The 24,910-nt window shown below is 46.6% G+C and overlaps 2 protein-coding genes across 2 annotated transcripts in view; one reads left to right on the top strand and one right to left on the bottom strand.

Annotated features, from left to right (window-relative positions):
- Positions 1 to 18,453, top strand: part of nav2a (neuron navigator 2a) — a 55,343-nt gene extending 36,890 nt beyond the window's left edge. Inside the window, 23 exon segments of the mRNA XM_053440320.1 lie at positions 302 to 367; positions 1,084 to 1,128; positions 1,610 to 1,770; positions 2,578 to 2,760; positions 5,436 to 5,488; positions 7,840 to 7,863; positions 8,267 to 8,341; positions 9,700 to 9,783; positions 9,888 to 10,011; positions 10,533 to 10,762; positions 12,973 to 13,145; positions 13,245 to 13,398; positions 13,483 to 13,666; positions 13,747 to 13,847; positions 14,436 to 14,531; positions 14,648 to 14,825; positions 14,932 to 15,167; positions 15,696 to 15,847; positions 15,984 to 16,055; positions 16,158 to 16,354; positions 16,436 to 16,554; positions 17,511 to 17,711; positions 17,957 to 18,453. Coding sequence (XP_053296295.1) covers positions 302 to 367; positions 1,084 to 1,128; positions 1,610 to 1,770; positions 2,578 to 2,760; positions 5,436 to 5,488; positions 7,840 to 7,863; positions 8,267 to 8,341; positions 9,700 to 9,783; positions 9,888 to 10,011; positions 10,533 to 10,762; positions 12,973 to 13,145; positions 13,245 to 13,398; positions 13,483 to 13,666; positions 13,747 to 13,847; positions 14,436 to 14,531; positions 14,648 to 14,825; positions 14,932 to 15,167; positions 15,696 to 15,847; positions 15,984 to 16,055; positions 16,158 to 16,354; positions 16,436 to 16,554; positions 17,511 to 17,711; positions 17,957 to 18,082 — 3,034 coding nt within the window. The 3' untranslated portion in view covers positions 18,083 to 18,453.
- A 2,956-nt stretch (positions 18,454 to 21,409) lies between these two features.
- On the bottom strand, positions 21,410 to 24,230 carry dbx1a (developing brain homeobox 1a). Its single transcript, XM_053424974.1, has 4 exons — positions 23,861 to 24,230; positions 23,644 to 23,748; positions 21,840 to 22,042; positions 21,410 to 21,697 (listed from the first exon to the last, which is right to left on the bottom strand). Exons 1-4 carry the CDS (start codon positions 24,225 to 24,227, stop codon positions 21,410 to 21,412), a joined length of 963 nt encoding a protein of 320 aa, XP_053280949.1. The 5' UTR covers positions 24,228 to 24,230.
- Positions 24,231 to 24,910: the final 680 nt, after the last annotated feature.

Genomic DNA, 24,910 nt, shown 5'->3' with positions numbered 1-24,910 from the left:
CTTCCTGTTCGCCGCTCTGTCTGCGCTCCGGCACAGACACACAATCCGCTGGCGTCCTCAGTCTTGTCGTTTCAGTAATTGTGGTCATTGCAGCAGATTCCGTCCTGACAGGTCGACGCTGCACCGGGACAGGAATGTCTCTGAGGAAACTAAATAGCCGGTGGTTATGACGTCACCCTCCTCGCCAGGTTTTCTTATTAACCTCATCGGTGAAGAACCCTCGCACTTGATTTCTCTCCTCTAAAACTTTCTCTCTCTCTTTGTGTGTCTGTTGTGCGTTTTCCCTCCTGGCCTCCATCAGTCCCCTCTCCTCCCCCACCGCTAGCCCCATATTCAGCCGAAACACGCTGCCTCGGAAGCAGGACAGGTAAATGTACCTGTGTGCCGTGTCGGGCTCCCTGTGGAGGTTCCTACACAAAACCACCACCGGCTGCCACACACAAGCCTCACACAGACCCACACAGAGAAGCTGTGGTTGTGTCTTTGCTTGTGCGTGTGTGTATTCTGGCTCTGTGTGGCAGTTTGTGGTTGTTTTCTAGGAACTCTATCTTCTGTGTGAATGGACGTTTTGTGAGTCGGTGCAAATGTGAGGTTGTTGTCGGTGCTCCCCTCTCGTCTGTTTGGACTGTGAGACACTGCCCCCTCCTGGTTGAGTACATGTGTGCAGATTTACCCAGTAGCATGAGAACTGGATGTTTTTTTATTTATGGGCTTAACACTGCAAAAATATCGACATAAAGGAATGTGTTGTTGATTTCTGAGCAATTTTCAGGAAAATAAATCAAAATATTAGATACACATGTTTTTAATTAATTCTAGTTTAGTAATTTCTCTTCATCTGTACGGCTCCAGATCTATTTTTAATTCTTCTGATTTGAAAGTTTTGTAAAGATAATCTTTCTCACAGTTTTTCCTTTGCAAGATAAAGTTTTATTTAGCAGTCTATACGTTGAAATGTACTAGAGTCGATAATAAAACTACTCTTGAAGGTTGAAGGTTATTACTAGTTAGTCTTTGCCAGATGCAGCCACATGTGTCCTTGCCTCCTGGTGTGTCCTCCTCTGAAGTGTCTCTCTCCCACAGCGGGACTCACTGTGGTAGAAACACTCTGCCTAAGAAGGGACTCAGGTACAAACTCCACTTCCTGCCGGGAACATGTTTTGCGCTCTTGCTCACTGGTTCAAATTGTCGTCTGTTTATCTTTCTTCTTTTCTTTTTTTCTGCATCTGTCGTTCGCTCTTGTCTCACGCTTCCTTGTTGCTGCGTTGTTGTGTTGTGCTTCTGTGAGGAGACGTCACGTGGTCAATGTGTTGCGCTGATTCCTGATGTCGGGGGGGTCAAATGTTCTTTGGCTTCTTCCTGTGCTCCTTCCCTCCGTCTCTGTCGCTCGCAGCTGAGAGTCAGTCTGTGCTGTTGTTGTTGTTGTTGTTTCTGTTTCCAGCACTAATCCGGCTGCTTGACAGAAAATGAATCACCCCACTCATTGTGAAAATTCAAAAAAAAGAAATAATAATCCGAATTCCAAATCAATTTGTGTTAATTTACAATGCACCTGTTTGGTTTTGTGTCCCCGCCTCCACGCTGACCTCTTCTCTGACCCCTCCCCCAGGTACGGCCCCACGCCTCAGCTGCGGAGCCACGAGGAGGCCCGTGATTGGCTGCGCTCCCACTCCACCAGCGGGCTGCAGGAGTCGGCCAGTAACTCCCCGTTCTCCCCCGGCTCCAGCATCACCTCCCCCTCCGGCACGCGCTTCAACTTCGCACAGCTCGGTATGTTCCCCCAGCGCGACACAGTCATTTACCCAGGATTCAATTCTTCTGTTTCACGTCAACTCAAGTTTATGAAAAGGAAACATCATCAAATACATGATCATCGAGCTGATTGTTGTTTTCAGTTCCATAGAGTATAAATCAGGTTTTAAAGTCAGAGCGATTCCGACACTCCACTGAATTTAAAACGTGACGTTCAGGTCTGTCATAATTTTATATATTATCAGTGAACTGACAGGAAACATCTAATTTAATAACTCTATCATATATCAAACTAAAAGGCCAAAGTTTTATTATAAATAAAGATGGCCGACGGGTCTCCTGCTTCTCCAACTGAACAGAAATTTATTTTGAATATCCCAAATATGAACAACGCCATCTTGTGTTAGTAAGGTCCTGTGGATACATGCACTCGACCAATCAGGTGTCAGTCTTAACTGTCAAGCATCCGTGTGTTAATCTATGTGATAAGAAGTGTGTAAAATGACAGATTTTTTATATATTTATTGTGTGTTCTTTAGCTTTACTTTGGTCCATGTATTAACATGGAGGAGGCAGGATTTATAACTGATACTGCAGCCCGCCACCAGGGGGCGATTAAGACCCTTTGGCTTCACATTTTTTTTTTTTTATCTGCTTTATATCATTAAATATTTTATATATTTGGGTTTTAGACTTGAAAACAAACAAGATTGTACCCCAGACTTGTGATGTGTCTTTCTTCACACATTTATAGACTCATATCCATAATCTACTCTCCACTCGTATTTAACCCTCAGTATCATTTCCTGTCTCCCTTCATCACAGCCTCCAGCCCGACCTCAGGAGCTCAGAACAACATCGCCGGTCTGCGCAACAACAGCCTGACCAATCAGGACGCGACCTTCGACCCCTGCGCTGACAACAGGCTGAGGAACTCCTGCATGTCGCTGGACGAGAAGACTCGCACCATGAGCCGCTCGGGCTCCTTCAGGGACGGCTTCGAGGAAGGTGAGAGGAGAACCAACAACCACAGCTGGTATCCAGTGACTCTTCCATGTTTTCTGAAGACGTGAGGTCTCTCTCTCTCTCGCTCTCTCTCTCCCTCTCTCTCTGACTCTGAAGCCTCCCCTTCCTTTATTCCACATCCCCACGCTAAAGGAATTAGTATTCCATTTGTTTAGAGAACATTAAGACGGATTACCACCGCTCCTGCAGGAAAAGCCTCCGTATTCCTTTAGAAATCCATAATCAGCTTTGGTTGTGGCTTTTTCTTTTCTTTTCTTTTTCAATAAGCTCATTTATTTGGGAAAAAATACCCAGCGGTGCTTTTCCCACCAGCAGGAAGTTGCTCGTTCCCCTGAGTCACAGACACACAACGTTTGATTTGTACGACTACAAAAGACAAAAAGGGGATATGTGCCGTACAGTGTCCACAATGTTTCTCTTTATTTTATTATATATTGTTGTTATATCCACGGTAAATTAATACAAACCCTATACAAGAGGCCCTCTTACGTTTCTCAGCTCAACATTGATGGTAGTTTCTGGTTTCTTGCTCAATGTGTTAATGTATAATGACTCAAAAAAAGGCTTCACCCCTGAATCCATCTTTAAATCCACCAGATTGTGATTCTGGTCAGCTCCAAAAGTCAAAGTGGAGTTCCTCAGTGACTGTGGACAGTGGTAGTGGATCCAGTTTAGTCTTTCTCCTGCAGAGCTGAAGACAAACCAGTGTGAGTGAACGAAACCCAGTGACACTGACACTGGTTCTGTGGAGGAGCCTGAGGGGAATCAGCTGTGGATCCAGACTCATGAATCATCTGCTTTTTCTTTGACCCTCAGTCAGTGAACAGATGTGAACATGATTCTAAACATCTGCAGAATGAAAACCTGCTTTCACCTCATATTGTAAAGGACGAGTGTTTCAAACAGGAGCTTAAAAAACGACTTTCATATTCTGACAACCAGCAAATACTAATAACTGAAATATTAACTCAAATTCAATTTCCAATTTACACACTCACAGATATCAGTCTCCTAAATATGTCTGATTTGGTTCTTTATCAAGATCTTTGAATTATTATTATTATTATTCCAGTTTTGAAACAAGAAATGATCGAGATTCAATCTAGTCAGACATTTATTGAAGTTGATGATTTCATGTTTTTCCAAGTGTTGAATTTTGGAAGAGACAGAACTGAGTGTTGTCGACTTTTGAAGCATTTAAACAGATGCACAGGCAGCAAACGCACAATGAAACAGACTCAGACTTATCATTATCTCCCCCCCCCCCCACCTCCCTCCACAGTAGCAGTTATATCCCCCCCCCCCCCCCCCCCCCACCACACCTCTTCCCTTTCAGTCGAGGAGATAATTACAAGACTCACACTGAGAGGCGTGAGAGAGGTGATGACACACAAGAAACCTCCGAACATGACTTTCTCTCTCTGTGTGTGTGTGTGTGTGTGTGTGTTGTGTAGCAGTGTAGAGTTACTCGACCGTTGTGAGATTGACAGGACAAAAGTCACATCGTCCACCCGACACTTTGTCAGACCTGTCCTGATGGAGAGCTACACCGACTCACTGTCCCCTCTTATAGAATCTGTGGCTCCTGGTTTATCTATACAATTAAAAGTGAAGGAAAGATACACTCCATCTAAAAGGAGCAGTGATTAGAATTGTAATGTCTTGTTCCCATTGTCTGCACAGTCAGCAAAACTGAAGTCTGCAGAGATCACATGATTCAACAATAACCCAATTGCAGCAACATCAGCTTAAACAACAAAACGACTCAGTGAATCCATGAAGCACAAACTGTGTTTTATAAACACAACGACGTCTCATAATTATCTGTTTATTATCATAACTAGAGAAGCTGCTTTGACGACACAACCCTCCGTGAAACTGTCTCACTATGTTTAATAAAGTGAAAATAAAATCCTGGATCCATCTGTTTTACGTGGATCTGGGTCGTGACCTTTCATCCAAATGAAAATTGGTCAGAGAGTTTATTATTTATTCCCTCCCTCCCTTTAAGAATCATTTTATTGATTATTTTAATTATCGATTCAATTGTTTTGTCCAAAACCAACAAATTGACTTTACTGGCTCGTGTTATAGAGGACCCCCTGCCCCCCCCACCCCTTAAAAAAAGCAGGAACCACAGAATATTTTGCACTTTTGCTCAATAAGATTATTTCCAGTGAGTTGAGGGAGTGATTGTTTCAGATCTGATCACATGTGACCATCCAGTGAATTCCTCTTTTTCCTGTCGGCTCCCAGCGCTCGATGGCGTCTGGGCCACAGTGAAATGAAAGAGTGAGTTTCCTTTTCGAGGTGAATGAATGTGCCGCCGCCCCCCCCCCCCCCCCCCCGGTGCGGTCGATGACTTCACGCCCCTGATCCGCTCTGATCTGCTCGCCGGCCCCGGCACAGAGCTGCCGTTGTGTCCCGGCCTCTGATGTGTGATTAGCGGCTGAGTCATTAGCCGAGTGTAATTCTCAGGCTGCCGGTCGTTGCGCCACAATCCGACTGGAACGTGTGGGAGAGAGTTTATCTTTCATGAGCGCAGAGCGGCAGCCATTGTTCAGGAGGAGGTGGGAGGTTGGTGTAGTTTCAGGGGGGGGGGGGGGGGGTGTTTCTACAGATGAACTTTTCTGATCTCGTGATGTTTGTCTCCTCAGTTCATGGATCCTCTCTCTCCCTGGTCTCCAGCACCTCCTCCATCTACTCCACGGTGAGTTCACTCAAAGCGTTTCATTCAACTTGTTGTTGTGATTGCTCCTTGTCTCCATTGTATGGTTTGTCCACGACAGACACACAACCGTTAAATATCCCCTTCATGGAGATCTCTATCGGCCGGGGGGCGGTCACGGCCCTGTGCCACAGAACCCGCAGCGCTCAGTGTTCGATTCCAGCGGTTTCTCTCTCTGCCCTTGTTTCCTGTCTGTCTCTTCACAGCTGATGCATCAAACTGATATTTATCATTAAGGTCAAATCCACTTCACAGCATTTTTAAAAAACCACATTCATTCGTTCTGCTCTGTTATGATCTGCATCTTCACTGAACATCATGGGTTCATGTCCCCGTGTGACTGAAGATAAGCTGTTTGTTGTTAAGGTTAATAACAGATTTAAGTGTTTGTTTGTTTTTACTCAAACATCTGTATGGGTATAAGCCTCAGAAATACAGATATACATTTTGTTATTTAGATTTTCATTGTTTTTTAAGAGAGACCACTGAACAGGAGATATTTACAACCAGGAAATAGAAAAACACCAGAAGAGTTAGAATCCTCGAGGGGAATGTGAGAGAGCAGCTGGAGGCCGGATTGTAGAAGGTGATTAAAGCCTGAACCCAGTTGTAGGAGCGTGTGGAGGAGATCGTGTGGTGACTTGTTCTCAATGACGGGAAGGAGGCAGTTTTTAAATATTAAACACACATAAGAATAGTTGTCATAATTATCATTTGAACCCATCTCAGCCGAGCAGTCACACACTCCTAGAATGACCGTGTAGAGACCAGAGAAGCCTGTGTCTGCTGCAGCCTGTGGGATATCAAACACGCTGCGTCGCCCGTTTACCCCCCTAATCCATCCGGAGATCTGACTCGAGCACCTTGTGAGGGGGAAAGGGGCGTGGCCACAGCTCCCACGTGTGCAGCTGCAGCCAATCAGAGCGCACGTGGGAGGGCTGGGTCACTCACCTGTGCAGGTGAAGACACAGAAACAGCTCAGACACCGGATCCCTGCTCCAGTCCCAGACTCAGAGAGGTTTCAAATCAGAGCGGTGTGAAGGGAGTGGAGGCAAAATGATGGCGACTCTCTCCCTGACAGGCACCATCACGTCCTGGCAGCTCACGGTAGGGGCGGGGGGGGCATGGGGGGGGGGGGGGGGGCGAGGGCTGGAGGCTGGAATACCTGATTCTGTCTTTTGTAAAACATCAGCTGTGATCGTTTATTTGTGTCTGTTTCATTTTGAGTTAAGTGTGAGAGGAGGGAGACAAATAATCTAAATCTCCTGCCGCCCCTTTCATATTTCTTTATGTCAATCTTATTATTTTAATGTTTTCCCCTGAAATCCTGGAAGTGATGTTGAAATCTCTCAGGAGCGTTTGCTCTGTTTGTGTAGGAGTCAGTCGTGTGTGCGTGATTGGCAGCCCTGTGTGGGTGTGTAGTAGATCATGTGTGTACAGAGGACACATGTGTTTGTTTTTTTAAACGCTCGGATACATCACACGCGTGTGGAAACTTGTTTTGATTGGCGGTTGTCGGGTGGAACCGCACGACAGGAAAAATCATTAATTACCACGTGTCCCGCCCTCGATGCTTCTGTCACAGCACAAGAGAAAATACACAAAAACTGGACAATGCAGATGTTCAGAGTGAAGATATTCAAAAATGTATTATATCTAACAATATATTGATGTTGTATTAGCTTATTTAAAATCCCAGATGTCCAGCAAAAAAAAGAAAAACCTCTTTGGTTATTAAATGGATATGAAAAGACTTGTTTTTAATAATCAGTGTTAAAAGTCACTGTTAAAACTGTTCAAACTTCTCCAAACAGACGGAGGGAAACTATTTGTGTTCTTATTGTCAGAGTCCGTTTCAACATGTTTACATATAAATGCGGGTGTTGCATGTTCCTGTGTTGATCCGCGGCAGCAGGGCGTGTTGTCTTCGTGCGACCGTTTGTTTAGCATGCTCTCTCTCTCTCTCTCTCTCTCTCTCTCTCTCTCTCTCTCTCTCTCTCTCTCTCTCTCTCTCTCTCTCTCTCTCTCTCTCTCTCTCTGTCTCTCTCTCTCTCTCTCTCTCCCCCTGTGTGTATTTTCTTGCTATTGTCCCCTGCGAGGACAATGGGGACTCGCAGACTCGGCGAAATGCCTTCGGGAGGAGATCTCTGCTTTCCAGACATGTTACACCAGTGGATCTCCTCCACAGTTTATAAAGCTCGTCTCCTCACAGCTAATACATCAAGCAGGAGTCACATGTGAACCTGCAGCAGCTTCACCTGCTCCTCACGTTCAGGGTCACACATCACTAATGATCCTCTCTCTCTCTCTCTCTCTCTGGTTTGTTTCTACAGAACGAGGAGAAGTCCCAGTCGGAGGTAAGAGTCCTCACCTCTGTCCCCTGTGATTCTCTGTGTGTAGAAGCCGGACCTGATGGAACACGTGGCACGTTGTCGACACTTGTGTCTGGTTTCATGTGTAACTGTTGTGCGACTGACCCTGTGACGGGGCTGTGCTTCCTGTCTGAACACCTGTGTGCACCTGAACCTCCTCTTTCATGCGTCTGCTGTGTTTCATCTCTCACCCTGAACCTATCGCAGCTCGAATCTGGGAGCCTCCCTCGTTTGTTACTATGCTATTTTTGTCATTGTGTGTGTCTGTCTGTGTCTGTGTGTCTGTGTGTATGTGTGTGTGTGTGTGTGTGGTTTTGGCTGCTTTTATTTTTGCTTTTGTCTCAATGCTTGTTTGATGTCGTGCCGATTTTCTTTTTCACGTCTTTAGATCCGTAAGCTGCGCCGGGAGCTGGATGCCTCCCAGGAAAAAGTTTCCGCCCTGACGACACAGCTGAGTGCCAACGTAAGTGAACAGGAACACAAACACGCACAAACACACACAAACAAACACACACCCCTGAGCTAATCCACTCACACTGCACCGATACTGTCTCCTTCCAGGGTTCAAGTTGTCATATTCGTCTGGACCTGAAATGTAATTTTCAAGTTTTTATTTGTAAAGTCCATATTCACAAGTCACAGTTTGTCTCATGGATCTTAACAAGAGTGAAACAACCGATGAACCCTATAAACAGAAAAACATAGATACCTCAGATAGAGTCACATGTGAGGGATCCTCTCCTAACAGACCTCTGTCAGTGTTTAAAGTATTTTCCATATTAGAAAATGTCCGATAGAGATCTAGGGAGTTATTGCCAGTAGAATATGTCAGAAGGCATTTTGCACATCGACAACTCAAACAAGCAAAACCACTTAAAACCAAGTGATATACTCATCAGACACCGAGCAGATCTCTCAATGAGCCCTTCACCCACAGAAGGTGTAATTTTTACATCTGGCAGAACCATCAGAAACCCCCCCCCCCCCGGCGTCTCCAGACACGATCCCTGTCTGGAGCCTCGCCTCGCTCCGCCTGTAATCTGCCGCCCGAGTCGGTCTCACCGAGGATTAGAGACGTGAGAGGAGGAAGGCTGAGGTGTCGGATTACAGAGGTTCCAGATGTGGACTGAAGGTTTTAACAGGGAAGGCGCGGCGGCGTTAGTGTTGACAGACAAACACACATCGGGGAACAGTGGCGGTGACGGTGGGAGGTCAGAGGATGGGATGTGGTATAGGTGGGGTAGTGGGTGGGGCTGGGGGTGGGGGGTGGGGGGCTTTTGTTTAAATATTTGATTACAAGCCGCAGACAGATGATGAATTACCTGAACGCACACCTCCAGGCCCCGCAGGCCGGGAAGCTAAGAACATGTTCCACTGCAGGAAGTCACGAGTTGAAACACACTTCAGTCAGCACCTCGTGTAGCTCGCACACACACACAGACACACACACACACACACACACACACACACACACACACACACACACACACACACACACGCGTTTGAACTAATTTCATGTGTTTGCTCCTGATCAGAGAGTTGATTTGTTTCTCTGGAGCGTTCGACTGTCGGAGCCTAAATGCAGTTTATTTGATATCTGGATGATTATTGTGTAATAAATACAACTCTGTATGTGTTTTATCACTATGTTTGTGTGTTTATGGTCTAGTTGGAAATTTTGATTTTTAAGAGTTTGCTCTCTGTTGAAGCCGTTGGGCTTCCCTTTGTAATATCGACCTCACAATGTTAATTGGTGCTGTAGAAACCAGAGTTTGACTTCTCTGGCTCTGTGTTGTGTCCTGACCCGGTGTGTCTGTGCAGGCTCACCTGGTGGCAGCATTCGAACAGAGTCTGGGCAACATGACCATCCGGCTGAAGAGTCTCACCCTGACCGCCGAGCAGAAGGTGAGAACAGCTCCCGAGGTTTCATAAGCAGACTGTGAACGTTAATCAAACTCGAGACCTGACCCTCGTGACCCTTGTGTCCTCGTGTCCTCGTCTCTGTGCAGGACTCTGAGCTGAACGAGCTGAGGAAGACCATCGAGCTGCTGAAGAAGCAGAACGCCGTGGCCCAGGCGGCCATCAACGGAGTCATCAACACACCGGAGCTCACGCCGAGACGGGACAGGACAGGTACAGACACACAAAGCAGATCAGGGAAGGTCAAACGTGTCTCCAGGATTTAAAAACCAAATTTAACAGAAACATCAACAACACTTGAAGTTATCTGATGTGTATTTTAGTATCATTCGTAATTTGATATATTACGTATTGCTCTTTACTTGCTGTAGTTTATACTTTGTAAAGCACTTTGGTTAATGAAGATGCTCTAAATAAAGTTGACCTTGACATTTTTTACTTTTCAATTTGGTAACACAGAGTAGGAAGGGCTTATGACCTATACTGCAGGCAGCCACTAGGGGGCAATGTGGATTTTTTTGCTCTCATGTCGGCCAACTTTGATATAGTGAATGAAAATAAAAATAGAAAAGGACACTTACACTCTTTTGTGTAAAAATCTTGAGAACAGACATTATTATCTTTCATTCTGCCCATTTTTCTGTAGTCAAAGAGAAACCTGTTGATGTCTGATATCAAATTAAAGGTGTAGTTCATCTTAATTCATAGCGAACACATACGTTTCCTCTCCTCAGGCAGCAGCAATGGAAGCCCTCATCAGCATCATCCTCATCCTCATCCTCATCATCATCATCATCATCAGCAGCAGCAGCAGCAGCAGCAGCAGCAGCAGCCCGACCTGCGCATCAGGAGGCAGCACTCGTCCGACAGCGTCAGCAGCATCGCCAGTGCCACCAGTCATTCCAGTGTGGGCTCCAACATGGACGCCGACGCAAAGAACAAGAAGAGGAACAAGAAGAACTGGGTAAGACGTCCGAAGAGAGACGAGGACAAACTGTGAGATGTGATGTGAAGATGTCTCTGTGTCTCTGTGTGTTTTCATGTTTGGGTTTTCTGTCCCTTCAGACGTCTTTCACTGGAGACAAGGTGAATACACTTAGGACTTTTATAGATTATCAAGTTCAGACTCATTTGGTGATTTGCAGGTAAAAAAATACAAATAACATTTTGGTTGAAAAGTGGATTTAAATTGGTTTTGTCATCTTTAAACCTGCAAATCACCAAATCAGTGTTAATGAATCAGTGTGTAGTCCTCATGTCATCTTTCTTTTTATTACACAACCAAAACATCTTCTGCACTTTCACTCACAACCGTCCAACACGTGAACTTTTCCTTTTTTTTTGTCGTTGAAAGACCTTGTTGTGCACCGGAGGACAAGTGAGAGACGATGACGTAGGTGTCCCCTCCGTCTGTCCTGTAGCCTGAGGTGTTAGCTGCCGGGGGTGGATCCCTCTGATCCGGGTGCTGCTGGATGTTGTAGCTGATAAAGAGTTTCCTGCTTTAGGCCTCCTAGGCGTGTGTGTGTCCTTGTGTGTGTGTGGTTGTGTAGCTGAGACCCCACAAAGGGCCCCTGGGTGCAGGTGCCCCTCACACACTGTGATGTGCAGTGCATAGGGGCGGTGTGTGTCCCTAATGGATCATGAAAGACGTGTCATGGTGGTTGTGATGTAGAATTAGTTTGCAGCTGCCGCGGGACTCCAGTGAAACCAGCTCTGGTGTCGTAGGGGCCTGTGGTTTAATCTCTGTCCCTCCACCACACATTAACACCCCCCCACACACCCCCCACACACCCCCACACCCATATGAACATGTGCTGTTTTGTCTCCCTGTCTTCCTCTGCTTCGCTTCATGTGGCAGGTCTACGAGGTAAGAACGGTCCAGATGACAGGAGAGGAGCTGCCTCACCCCCGCAACCTTCTTCTAGTTTACTAACCTCTTCCTCTTCTCGTCTGCTGCCACCGTAGTGCCTCTTCCTCCTCCTCCTCTTCCTCTTCCTCCTCTTCCTCCTCCTCCTCTTCCTCCTCTTCCTCCTTTTCCTCCTCTTCCTCTCCCTGATATCTGCCCTTATGTCACTTGAGCCACTTCTTGAAAGGAAAATCCACCCGGAAATACTTATAATATTCAACTAGTATTAATGTGTGGGACCACTTTGTGTTTGGTGTTCCACATCCAAACATTTGAAATATTGAATAATATCTGACTTTGCTGCATCTCCCACACAATTAAGGACGAGAGGCTACTTTCTGTTAATTCCAATTTTCAAAATACTAAAGTGACTTCTCTATAACGAAGTGAAGTTTTGTAGATATAAAGTATTAACGGTGGATTGCTCCTTTAAACACAACCTCTTGCTCAAATTTTTTACCAACAAAATGCTTATGTAGTTTGAATATTGTCATTTTTACATGTTTTCACCAAGCATTACACAGAACGTTACAGTTTATAAGACATTATTACAGTTCTAGAAACCTTTAATAACATATATTCTGTATATTTACAGATCATAGTCTATCTGGGTTAGTTTAGAAAAATCTGAAACATTTCAACTGTAGTGATTGTGCTGCAAATAATATTTGAGTTTTCAGTTTAAAGAATGAAAACAGACATCACAAAGCTTTTACACCATTCGTACATCAGGATTACTACTATTATCTAACTCTCACTGACTTTGTTTACAGCAGTTGATTTGTTTCATGTACTAAATAAATAAGAAAACCTAGAAGTACACAATAAATCAGTTGCGAAACACTAACATCCAGTCACATTGCTGCACCCGGGGATTCGAACCAGCAACCTCTCAGTCTCAAGTCCTTTTAGTTTTAACCTCCAGGCTGTAGCAGAATCGTTTGTGTTGAGATCTGTGGCTCGAGTCATAAGACGGCCCCGCCCACATTTCCCTCTTCTCCCTTTTCTCCCTCACTTGCACTTTCTCCCAGCTGTTTTCCTCCCCCCCCCCCCCCCCCCCCCGTCCACACTCCTCCTCTTCCTCTCAGCCACGTGTATTAGAGTGTGTCTCATGTCGGCTCACCATCTCTCTCTCTCTCTCTCTCTCCTCTCTCTCTCTCTCTCTCTCTCTCTCTCTCTCTCTCTCTCTCTCTCTCTCTCTCTCTCTCTCTCTCTCTCTCTCTCTCTCTCTCTCTCTCTCTCTCCCTCTCCCTGTTTCCTCTGAGCAGCTGCGGAGCTCCTTCAAACAAGCGTTCAGCAAGAAGAAGTCTCCCAAGTCGGCCTCGTCTCACTCGGACATCGAGGAGATGACCGACTCGTCTCTCCCCTCGTCCCCGAAGCTTCCCCACAACGGAACCTCGGCCGCCGGCCACATGCTCCGGAGCACACACTCCAACTCCCTGTGAGTACACATCCTCTCAGTCTGTCCCATAGATCTGCTCTGAACTGTCCGGATGGAGGAACTCAGTGCTTCATGTCACTGACCTGTGGCGTCCTGCAGGTTGTCCGAGTGCCTGGACTCCGAGGCGGAGATGGTGATGCAGCTGAGGAGCGAACTCCGAGAGAAGGAGATGAAGCTGACGGACATCCGCCTGGAAGCCCTCAGCTCCGCCCACCAGCTGGACCAGCTCCGGGAGGCCATGAACCGCATGCAGGTCTGAGGGAGGATCCATACGTCTGCTTGGAAGAGGATTGAGGGGATCTACACTGTTTTCTTTAATTTGTCTTTTTGTGCGCAGCTGGAGATCGAGAAGCTGAAGTCAGAGAACGCCTGTCTGAAGGTGGAGAACCACGGCAGCAGGACGGGCTCTCAGGTCTCCGTCTCCTCGTCTCCTCCCGCTCACACCAACAGCCACAGTGCCGCGGGACCTGGCCTGTCTCAGCACAGCCTCAACCTCACCACCAGCGAGTCCACCAGCCTGGGTAAGAGCACGCTGAACTGGTAACACTGGTCGGGTCAGCCCCTGAATGTTTGAGCACTAAAAGTTCTTTGCTCCTGGCAGACATGCTGCTGGACGACACCGGCGGAGATGGAGGGATGAGGAAGGAGGGGAGACACGTGAAGGTCGTGGTCAACCTGGAGGAGGACAGCAAGTGGGGAGAGGTGAGAACTGAGACTGATGGTTATTGGCTCGGATCTGTGGATCTGTTTAGTTTCTATCCCCTTATTGCCTGAATTAATTTCCAATGATATAACAAAAGTATTATTGGTGTTTTTGGCCTGTCATACAGATGCTAAGTTAAGTGGAGATTGTTAATTTCAATATAGAATATACAATAGATATAAATTTAGGTATAAGGCAAATTAGCGACATTAGGCATAATGGGGCATAACCTTAATTTAACAAATTTTGTTATGTCGATTATCATATTGATGCTGCTTTTGCTTGAAATTGAATAACAACATATGTTTTCTGTACAATCATTGCTGTTCCATCATAACACTATATCAAATACAGCTTAATACCTCAAAATAACTTTGCTGCACAGTCCCAAGGGGCTAGTATGTATTTTCCACTCCGACCACTAGATGGCGGCAGAGTGCTTCCAATACCTTCCTTGGTATGTGTAGTATTTGCACCATCAGGCACAATCGTCACCTAGGCGGCATTAAGACCAGAATGGGGTTTGAGGCAAATTTGCGACATTCGTCCACAAGGGGTTAATGCTAGTAACTGTTTTCTCATCGCAGGAGGGTCGGTGTCGCCATTTTCTGATCGGGTGCATCGGCGTGAGCGGTAAAACCAAGTGGGACGTCCTGGACGGAGTGGTCCGCCGCCTCTTCAAGGTAAACGGAGGTCGACGGGGATACAGAACCCGATAAAAAGACGATTGTATCTAAGCAAAAATACAGAATTCGAATCCCTTGAAAAGCTGCTGAATGTAGAACCGTGTGTCTGACAGGAGTACATCACCCACGTGGACCCGGTGAGCCAGCTGGGCCTGAGCTCGGACAGCGTGGAGGGGTACAACATCGGGGAGATCCACCGGCCCAGCAGCCTCAGCGCCGCCCGCACCCCCGAGCTGCTGCCCTGTGGCTACCTGGTGGGGGACAGCAACACCATCAGCATCCAGCTCAAAGGTACTGGGACGTTCTAAATCTGAGAGAATCAGGGTCATCCTGGTCATCAGACACACCCCCTGACGTGTGTGTGTCTGTGTGTGTGTCTGTGTCTGTGTGTGTGCAGGTGTGACCAGTAAGAACGTGGACTCACTGGTGTTCAACACTCTGATCCCGAAGCCGATGCTGCAGCGCTACGTGTCCCTGCTGAGGGAGCACAGACGGGTCATCCTGTCGGGCCCCAGCGGCACAGGGAAGACCTACCTGGCCAATCAGCTGTCCCGACACCTCCTGCTGCTGGAGGGCCGACCTCTGACCCCTCGGGCCGTCGTCACCTTCAACGTGGACCACAAGTCCAGCAAGGTACACGCACACGTTCAGAGTTCAGTGTGCAGGAGTCAAACTAGAGCTCTTAGATCTGAGAGTTTAACTGCCTTTGAAAAACTGTCCGACCTGGAGCGAGCTGGTGGAAAAACGGTTGGAGCGCTTGCCACATAATTGTAGTTTTCACGGTTAGATTCCAGCTGTCAAAAAAAGGTTGAAATACAAAAATAATCATCTTAATATCTGTTTATTAAATTGAAGGATGTTAAACTGTTAATGAGCTGTAAGTTAATTGATGTGTTGATTAATGTGAGAGAGAAAACCACAGAGACTTCAGTAATGTGCAGCTAGTTAAAAAAAATATATTTAATACAAATAAATGAACAAATATATAAATGCATGATCATTTGCATTTATAATGTATAAGTGTAGAACCAGAATTATTTAACTTCAGTTGCACGAACCTTCTGGCTCATGTAGGTTTATCATTCTAGTTTTAAATGTCTCTCTCTCTCTCTCTCTCTCTCTCTCTCCCCCCCCCCCCCCCCCCCCTCTCTCTTTGTGTAGGAGCTACGTCAGTACCTGACAGGTTTGGCGGAGCAGTGCAGCGGTGTACCGGGGGTGGAGAGCCCCCTGGTGGTCATTCTGGACAACCTGCACCACGTCAGCTCGCTGGGGGAGATCTTCAACGGCCTCTTCAACTGCAACTCCAAGCACTGGTCAGCTCACACACACACACACACACACACACACACACACACACACACACACACACACATTGACCCACTCAATACTTTAACACATGTCCAGAGATGTATGGTAAGATTTTAATTTGTGTTTTCTCTCTCCTCTCAGTCCGTACATCATCGGCACCATGAGCCAGGCCACGTCCTCCGCCCCCAACCTGCAGCTTCACCACAACTTCAGGTAAACAGCTGCTGATCTTCTCCTCCCACTGGACGATGGAAGATCTCCAGGGTTCTATGATTTGTGTCGCCGGTTGATTCACCTGCCCAATCTCCCGATCAGGTGGGTGCTGTGTGCCAACCACATGGAGCCGGTGAAGGGCTTCCTCGGCCGCCACCTGAGGAGGAAGCTCATCGAGACGGAGATCGCCAGCCGGACGCGGAACATGGAGCTGGTGAAGATCATCGAGTGGATCCCCCGGGTCTGGCACCACCTGAACCGCTTCCTGGAGACGCACAGCTCCTCCGACGTCACCATCGGTAAGTCCACGTTACACAGCTGTGATGATAAATCCACCGAGAAACATCTGGTGTCTCACCTCGCTGCTCTGTGGCGTTCAGGACCTCGTCTCTTCCTGTCCTGTCCCATGGACGTGGAGGGGTCCAGGGTTTGGTTCACTGACCTGTGGAACTACTCCATCATCCCCTACATGCTGGAGGCGGTGCGGGAGGGGCTGCAGGTAACACAATCACACACAAGTACAACAAAACAACCGCTTCACTTGATTTTCACATTAAAGCTATGAATAGAGGGACTTGAGTCGACGCCCCGAGGGCACGTTTAAAGGATCAGTCTGTGTTAAGTCAGATTTGCCCTCTCGGAGAATCGGGGTTATGTTCATCAAAGTGAAATGGATTGAATTTGTGCTCTTAATCTGCATGTAATTAACATCTGATTTAATTAGGCAGCAGCTAATAGCCACAGTGAAAACCTCAGAGAGCGAGTGGAGCGGATCCACAGAGAGAGATGTGACACGAGGAGTTGGGTTCTAATCAGCTGAGGAGAAAAATGGATTAAACATGTTTTTCACTTGGGCAAATATTACAATAATGATCTTAAGTTACTCATATGTTTCTGAAACAAATGGAAAAAAGCTCCAAAGTTCCTTAAACTCAATCAAGCTGAAATGATTATAAACAAAACGTCCTGTTACACAGTTTTAAAGAAAGTTTAGATCCTTTGTCTGGATCCAAATCAAATTTATTTCTTTATTTAATGGCTCATGTCTCGTCCCCTCAACAAGGTTTTTTTGTGGAAATCTGCTCAGTAGTTTTTTGTGTAATCCTGATGACAAACAGACAAACAGACAAACAGACCAACAACAGGACACAACTAAGTGAAATCAAACCTCAAAGGACATTCAGCATTAAAAAGATTCAAGGGGAACGAGAAGCAACCCACGATATAAATGTCCCCTCAAGCGAGTGCAGTCGATACTGATGTTTTTTTTATTTATTACATTTAACATTGAGATTTATATTTACTTTTCCCTCGAGCCTCGTTTCTTTCACATGGACAGACTGGTCCTTTTGAAATCTGCCAGTCACTGAAGCCTCACGACACAAACCCCCCTGTGGTCATACTGGTGGTTTGGAGGAGCAGTATTTCTCACTGTCACATTCCGTCTCTCTGTAGCTGTACGGCCGCAGGGCCGCGTGGGAGGACCCGGCCGCCTGGGTGATTGACAACTACCCGTGGTCAGCCACGCCCACTCCAGCGGAATGGCCCCCCCTGCTGCAGCTGCGCCCGGAGGACGTGGGGTTCGATGGCTACTCGGCCCCGAGGGAGGGAGTGAGGAAGGAGCCCCCACAGAGCGACAGCGACGCAGACCCACTGGTGAGCAACGATAAAAACACACGAAGAAGAAGAACATCTGTTGTACAAATATATAGTTTAGACATAACATCTTGTGGGAACGATAGAAAAACTCCTTCAGTTCACTTTTAGGATTAGAAACTAATGAAACAAAAGAATAACAGCTTATATTTGTATTGGAGGATTAAGATTCTAATCAGATAATCCAGACCTCATATCAGTGAAGGTGTAAAGCTCTATCGGACTGACGGTGTTTCCTCCGACAGATGAACATGCTGATGCGCCTGAAGGAGGCGGCCACGTCCTCCAGCCCTCAGAGCTACGACAGCGACTCCAACAGCAACAGCCACCAGGACGACCTCCTGGACTCGTCGCTGGAATCGACTTTGTGATGTCACCAAAACGCCGGTTTCACGTTTTCAGGAGAAACTTGTTTTTTTTTTTAAATAAGGAGCGTTCTCACTGTGAGAGCATCAGAGTCCAGCCACCTTAAATTTGGGTGCAGGTAACCCAAATATTTAAAAAGAAGAGTAAAGTTAAGATTACATTTCAGAAATCAAATACAGAGGTTTCTACTGGACTGTTTAGTTCGTCCTTATTTCTTTTTTCACCGCTGTGGCCCCGGGCTCCCGTCAGGAGCCTCCCGTCAGACAGACAGAATAAAAGCACACAGGCATCATCATGTCCCTCATCGTCCAGCCATCAGCACCAACCAGGACTCGTCTGTCCTCCACTGGGACAAAGCTCCGGCTCATCAGGCTGACAGACTCCTGGTCCTGCACACGGCCGCAGTGCGCCTGCGCTGCCTGCAGAGGGCGATACAGGCCCTCGACTGCATCGGGAAAGCACAGAGGAGGAAGCTGCTGACTCTGGATGGATGAACTGCCCCTTTCTGCTGGAGGATGAGTTAAGCCAAAGTGAACGTCCTGAAACTCTCACTTTCAAAAGCTCCAGAGAACGACTACTGTAAAAACAGTTAATAAACACGTGTCTCTAAAATAATTAAAGGTCCAGTGTGTAAGATTTAGGTGAAAGGGATCTATTGACAGAAATTGAATATGAAATAATCCTAGTGATGATTTCACAAGTATGTTTCAACTAAATTGTACAAATTGTTGTCCTTTATATTTAAATACTTTATATTTACATCAGAAGCAGGTCCCCTTCCACGGAGGCCGCCATTTTGTTTTTTACAGTAGCCCAAATTGGACAAACTAAACCTTTGGAGTTTTTAAGACGACTGAATTCTACACACTGAACTTTTTAAGAAAGCACAAATAAAAAAGAAGAGTTTTTGAGTTATATTCGTGGCCAGTGGAGAAGAGGTTGAGATATAAACACGGGCAACAAAGACCAACTCTGCTGCAACATTGCTTCATCCAAACAGGGGAAAGAAATAATCCAAACTGAGGAGACAAGCTCGGTCAGCGTAACCAGACATTCTCACCACAATCCAGCTGACGCTCCAACTCCGGCTGTCCACACATCAGACGGTGCATTCCATCAAGGTCCCCAGTGGTCGCATCCTGCCTCGTAGCTGGGAATCCATTGTTCCAGCAGAGAGTCGATCCTTTTGAAACGGAGCAACATAACTTGTATTCGCACAAAACAAAACTCAGACCTACTGGAAATTCAAAAAAAAGAAGAAAAAAAGCTTTTCTTGTCCAGTGCAACATCTGTGGCTAATTTGACAAAGCCAGCGTGAGCAGAATCGAATTCACAAAAATCCCTTTTCGTTCTCACAAAGGAGCAAAGACTTTGACTGTGGCTTAATTTATCCTTTTAACTACAACAGTATTTGAGGTTAATGTCATTTTCTACCCGTTTCTGTGCAAATTTCACAAACGACGCCTCCACCACGTCTTGCTTTAACCTCTCAGCACATTTGTGGCCCAAACAGGCTTCTGTAGCACAAGTCTCCTTTTTCTGGTGCTGGACTGAATCCCATAACAAACAATGCCTTACTTCTTCTTCTTCTTCTTTATGGTTTTGTTTTCTCGAACAGACTATGTGCATTCGCCGAGTCTTTATCCGTCTGAACGGCTGTAGACTGTAACTCACAGGGCTCCGAGGCGACTCTGCCCTTGAGCAGCGTCGACCTCTCATCATATCAAACACCAGTGGTCGTGGAGGAGAAGCTGGTGTAGATATGTGGACCACTAGCAGGAAAGAGAAACATATACGTGTGTGTGTGTGGGGTGGGGTGGGGTGGGGGGGGGGGGGGTTGGTGCTGGACGTGGGAAGGCAGGTTGACTGGATGAGGGAAGTTTAAGATGTCTGGATTTTATACCTCATCCCCATCCTCTAACTTTGCTTTCTCCCACGCCCATCGTCTGTGTCGTGTGTTTTTTTTGTGATGAACAAATCTAATTAAGTGAGATCTAGTGTATATGCTGCTTTGTTTATAGACATATATAACTAATCGGAGGTTTAAGATATAAAAAAGGGTTGTTGTGGTTGAGCGATGATGATGTAAACAATTTGTAAAAAACTGAAAAAACCGGCTTCACATCATTTCTACGGCTCAAAGATTAATAAAGTCATTCAGCTATTTCTTTGTTTTTGAACCTCCCAGTCTGCCTCCTGGGACGGGCAGGGGGGGGGGGCGGCTTCCATCACTTTCAGTGTTTTTGTCACCGATGCTATGCAAAGTTCATTCTTATCTCCAAATGGAAGCCAAAAGGTGCATTTGCCCCCCCCCCCCCACCCCACCGAGCAGATTGCAGCACTGCCGAGACGTACAGCATGGAATGAGATTTGTATTTTTTGGGGGTTTGTGGCAGAAGTTCTTTGTCCTTGTGTGTCTGTGTGTGTGTGTGTGTGTGTGTGTGTGTGTGTGACTCCCAGAGAATCTCCTGCTGCAGTCCCTGTAAGCACAAAGAGACGGACTCCTGTCTTGTCTGCTCTCGTTGTCGAAGCATCAGACCCGTCAAGTCGGTTTATTACCCACAAACTCGATGAATGTTTAGCCTTCTTTGCTATGTACATTTTTTTTCTATATATGTAACATAACTCTGTAAATAGTTGGTTATCCTGCAGCATTTTGATGACTTTTTCTAGACGATTTGTTACGGTACTTGAAAAGAAAAGGAAGTATTTTGTGTACAGTCTCTTTACATCAGAGCAGATCGATGCCGTCTGTCCAGGGCTCGGAGAATTGAATCTGATATCACTGTACTAGTCTTAAGTTATTGTGATTCAATAAAATTTATGATTATTTATGATTTAACTTTGTGAAACTGTCTTTTTCTTCTTTCTTTTTTTTAAACACAACACACACACACGCACTTCGTTTTCAACTTTACAATTTTATTTGGTGTTTGTACAAAAGAAATGTGAAATAAACATATATACAGCACATAATACAACACACTTATTAAACAGATCCATATAAATTATTAACGAAATAGCTACATTTTTTCTCCAATAAACAACTCTATTCAAGGTCAAGGCAAAAGTAACACAATATTCTTGGCATAAAATTTCCATACAAAATTGTACAAAATACTGTACAATTGAACAAAGCTGTGCAAAACAGCAAATTGTATCTCAGAAGCAAAAATCCTGACGAAGCAACAAGCTCGAGTGAAAGTTTTGAACAATGACATTTATGTGTTTGTTTGTTTCTTACAAATCTGATCACAGTCTCATAGGAAAACAAAAAACATGGGTTATATCTCTATATTTGCTTTTTTAATTTTTAATTTTATTTAAATAAATTAAGATACTGTTATTTCTTCTTCGTCTGACTCTGAGAAGTCTGAGTGCTTACTGGACAGAGAAGGAGAGGAGACGCTGGAACCCGTCGACCTCACTCTCTCTCTTACAAACTCCTCTTCCTCCTCCTCCTCTTCCTCGGCGGAGGACTTCTTGCCCACGTCGCTCAGGTCCGGGTGAGGGTTCGCTTTGGTGGGCAGCGTCTGCTCGCGGCAGCCCCCGGAGGACAGCAGCTCCCGTTCCTTGGAGTTCCTCCACTTCATGCGCCGGTTCTGGAACCAGATTTTCACCTGTGGACAGAGAGGAGACGGTGAGTGGGGATGTTCAGGGCGGAACGCGTAACAGCGACTTTTACGCGTAAATTACGCACGACGTTTAGAGCACTTGAGGTCACGTGTGCACTTCTTGTTTTTAAGGGATTTGTTTTATTACCTGTGAGTCTTTTAAGCCCAGTTTGGACGCCAGCTTCTTCCTGTCGGGCTTGCTGATATATTTCTGTTTCTGGAACATCTTCTCCAAGGCCTTGCGCTGCACGTCGGAGAACACCGCCCTCCTCAGCATCCCTCTCCGGGGTTTCCCTCTGGCGGCCAGGGGCCATGAGAAGGTCCCGGGCATTGGAACAACAGATGAAGATGCTGCAAAGCAAACAAAAAAACAAGAAGAAAAAGTTAGAACTTGTTCGATTCGTATAAACTTTGTCATATCACAGGATCAACTTCAGATCTGCGCATGGGGACGAACCTGCAGCCAGAAAAGAACCAACTGGGAGATAGTTTACTTTTTTAATCTAAACTCTAAACTACTTCAGATGTTTCTGTGTGAATCTAATCATCCCTCTATGAGAGCGCACTTTTCAACCTTTAGTGGAAGTTTTCCCTCTTTGCAACTGAGCAATACGTCTCCGTTTTGAGTGAAATGGCACGAGGTGACTAATTAGCACATTGGCCGGTCCCCAACCGCATTGGTATGGTAAAGAGGTAGCATATCCTTTAAGGAACCCTGTGAGGGCGGATAGAGGAGTTAATAAACCGTGAACGGTAATTGTGTAGTAATGAACTAACGCAGAAAAGACTCTGGACAGGCGGCGAAGGCCATATATTATCGCAACAAAAGGAGATTTACACTTTCAAACTAAACACAACTGCATACCAGAATACTGATGCCCGAGGGGGGGGCGGGGGTGGGGGGAGTGGAGGGGGAATGGCGCTTTTTTTTCTTCTTCTTCTTCTTCTTCATGCCCTCAAATCATTTTCATTAAATGAACACGAAAAGCTATTCAGGCCTCTGGAGTTGTTTTGTTGAGGCTTTCAGATGAGCCCGTGAAAAGACTCCATCTCTATTATGATCTGTCTGAATGAAAGCACGGACTAGCGACTTTATAGACTTTTCTAAGAGATTATTCTTTATCTCAACTCGTTGATTGGCCCGGCAGGAGAATAGAGGACCGTTTAGGGCGCAGGGAGAGAGAGGACCGGGGGTCAGTGGTAACTTATCCCATGAGCTCTGCAGGACGCACGGGGAGGCTTCCCCCAGCTGGGACGTTTTGGTTTGGACTTGGGCTTTTTTAGAAAACTCGCTTTACTGCAAAGTCCCAGCGCGCAGGACACGTCCCCTCCGTGCGTAACGGTGCCTGGACTCGCTCCTGACTGGAGCTGCCTTGTGGCCGCAGCAGAATCAGGAACAACGACGCGCTATGTGGTCTTGTGAGAATATTGAAAACTCTCAATAGCGCCTAATAGGGAAATTAGTGCATGACTGGTTCACGCCTTTGGCCCGCCTGGTAAAAGTCACTCTCCGGGGTGTGTGGGTGGTTCGCCCGGTGGGAGCTGACCAAATTGGTCACGGTGCTGGGGGGCTTTGTTGCCCGCCACTGCGGCCCGGTGGCCCCCCGGGCGCTGTGGGAAAACGTGGGTCGGGAAAATGCCAAAACGCCCCCCAATGGGAAACAGGGGGGACTATAACTCGCCACCCCGCCTCAAATTTAGACCGTGACGATTTGGGATAATTGGTTAATTAGGGGGTGGATGGGTGGGTCCGGCCAGGGGCCAGGGCTCCCTCTTAATAAGACAGTGATTTCTTCTTTTCTGGCTGCTTGTCCCCTTTCTGCCTCCACTCCGGGTGAAATATATGACAGGGGTGGAAAGTGTTTTACATCTAAATGCAATTAGCTCGGACGGAATTGTAAAGGCTGGAGACGGATGAATGTACAGGCTGGAGGAGAATCAGTTGTGCCTACCTGGTAAATAAGGCGTCCTGAATATGGGGTGGAAGGTCCCGTCAAAGCAGGGGAAGGGGAAGGTCTTGGAGTGCAGGTGGTGGATTGTAGGGTGATGTGAGGAGACTGTGGAGGAACATCACACACGTTAGAAACCCCTCCATGCGTTACACAACAAACATGAACACACACAAACACAGGCTCAGTGTGGAGGCGGACACACGGTGCGTGTACTCACCGCTCTTTGGTGAAGGTGCGAGGATGGCGCTCACTCCAAACTTGAGAAAAGTCGGGTCCTTGCTGTTCGGCAGCGACGTTTTCGGGGAGTAAGATTCACGCGTGAGCGCGGCCGTGGCCAAGGCGCGTTCCGCGGACGCGCAGCTGAAGGACAAGGTGGTGGTGGCGGTGGGCAGGGACGCACTGGCTGAGGGAACAGTCCGGTTAATGAAGGCTGCCGGGTGGCTCATGCGCAGCAGGTCCTCCACCAGGAAGCTGGAGTGGGTCTGGAAGGCGGACGGCAGGGTGTGGTGGAGGGGCAGAGCCGCGGCGGGACGGTACAGCCCCGGGTAGAAAGCAGGAGGCGCGAGGACGCTGGGGATCATCATGGTCCCGGCTGTCTTTTTTCAAAAAGTGTGAAATCTGAAATACTCCTGGTGTCAGCTGGGAGAGAATCACTCGAGTGAATGTCTGTAGCTCCTCTGGTTCCTTCGCTGTGTGCAGAGGAGCTTTTATAGCAGCAAGATCCCCCCCCCCTCCCTCCTCGGCCCTCCTTCTCAGGACTGACAGCTTCACAATGGGGCTCAACAAAGTTCTCCACATGGGTCGCTTTCATGAACTATCCCCCGGCCCGCCGATTGGCCAGAGGACGCAATTTATGATTGCATTAGACTTCATAAGCAAGCAACACACAATGTAGCGACCACAAAAGAGGCTCAGTCATCAATTTTGCATGTTGACCACTTTCCTTTCAGTTTGTTTTGTTTGGCAGAAGCAAGCGGCCTAATTAAAGAGCAATCTCTGCAGATCCAGCCATCGCAGGGGACTTTTAATCAGCACGTTGACAAAGATACTCCCTTCTCCTCCATTCACCGCCTCCCTCTGATGGAGGAGGAACAAATATAGTCGTTAAAAATGCTAAATTATTCTTTTATTCTGTTTTTCAGTGCTGGAAAAATAATAAAAAATAAACAGTGAATACAGGTGAACACAACTGGACTTGGAAACCATTTGACGGCATTGACAGAACAAGCGATTATATTTATTGTTTAAATCCACATCATCTGCATTC

The sequence above is a fragment of the Pleuronectes platessa genome, chromosome 1, assembly GCF_947347685.1.
Source record: "Pleuronectes platessa chromosome 1, fPlePla1.1, whole genome shotgun sequence".
Taxonomy (NCBI): Eukaryota; Metazoa; Chordata; class Actinopteri; order Pleuronectiformes; family Pleuronectidae; genus Pleuronectes; species Pleuronectes platessa.
Note: the sequence above shows the minus strand (reverse complement) of the source record. Positions and strands in the feature narration are given on the sequence as shown.

Bases quoted from the DNA above. Each gene is read 5' to 3' on its own strand.
- dbx1a (XM_053424974.1), bottom strand. From the start codon at position 24,227: ATGATGATCCCCAGCGTCCTCGCGCCTCCTGCTTTCTACCCGGGGCTG. The intron at 23,749-23,860 runs GTGAGTACACGC...GTTCCTCCACAG, and splicing joins CGCACCTTCACCAAAGAGCG to TCTCCTCACATCACCCTACA. The intron at 21,698-21,839 runs GTAATAAAACAA...CTCTGTCCACAG, and splicing joins TGGGCTTAAAAGACTCACAG to GTGAAAATCTGGTTCCAGAA.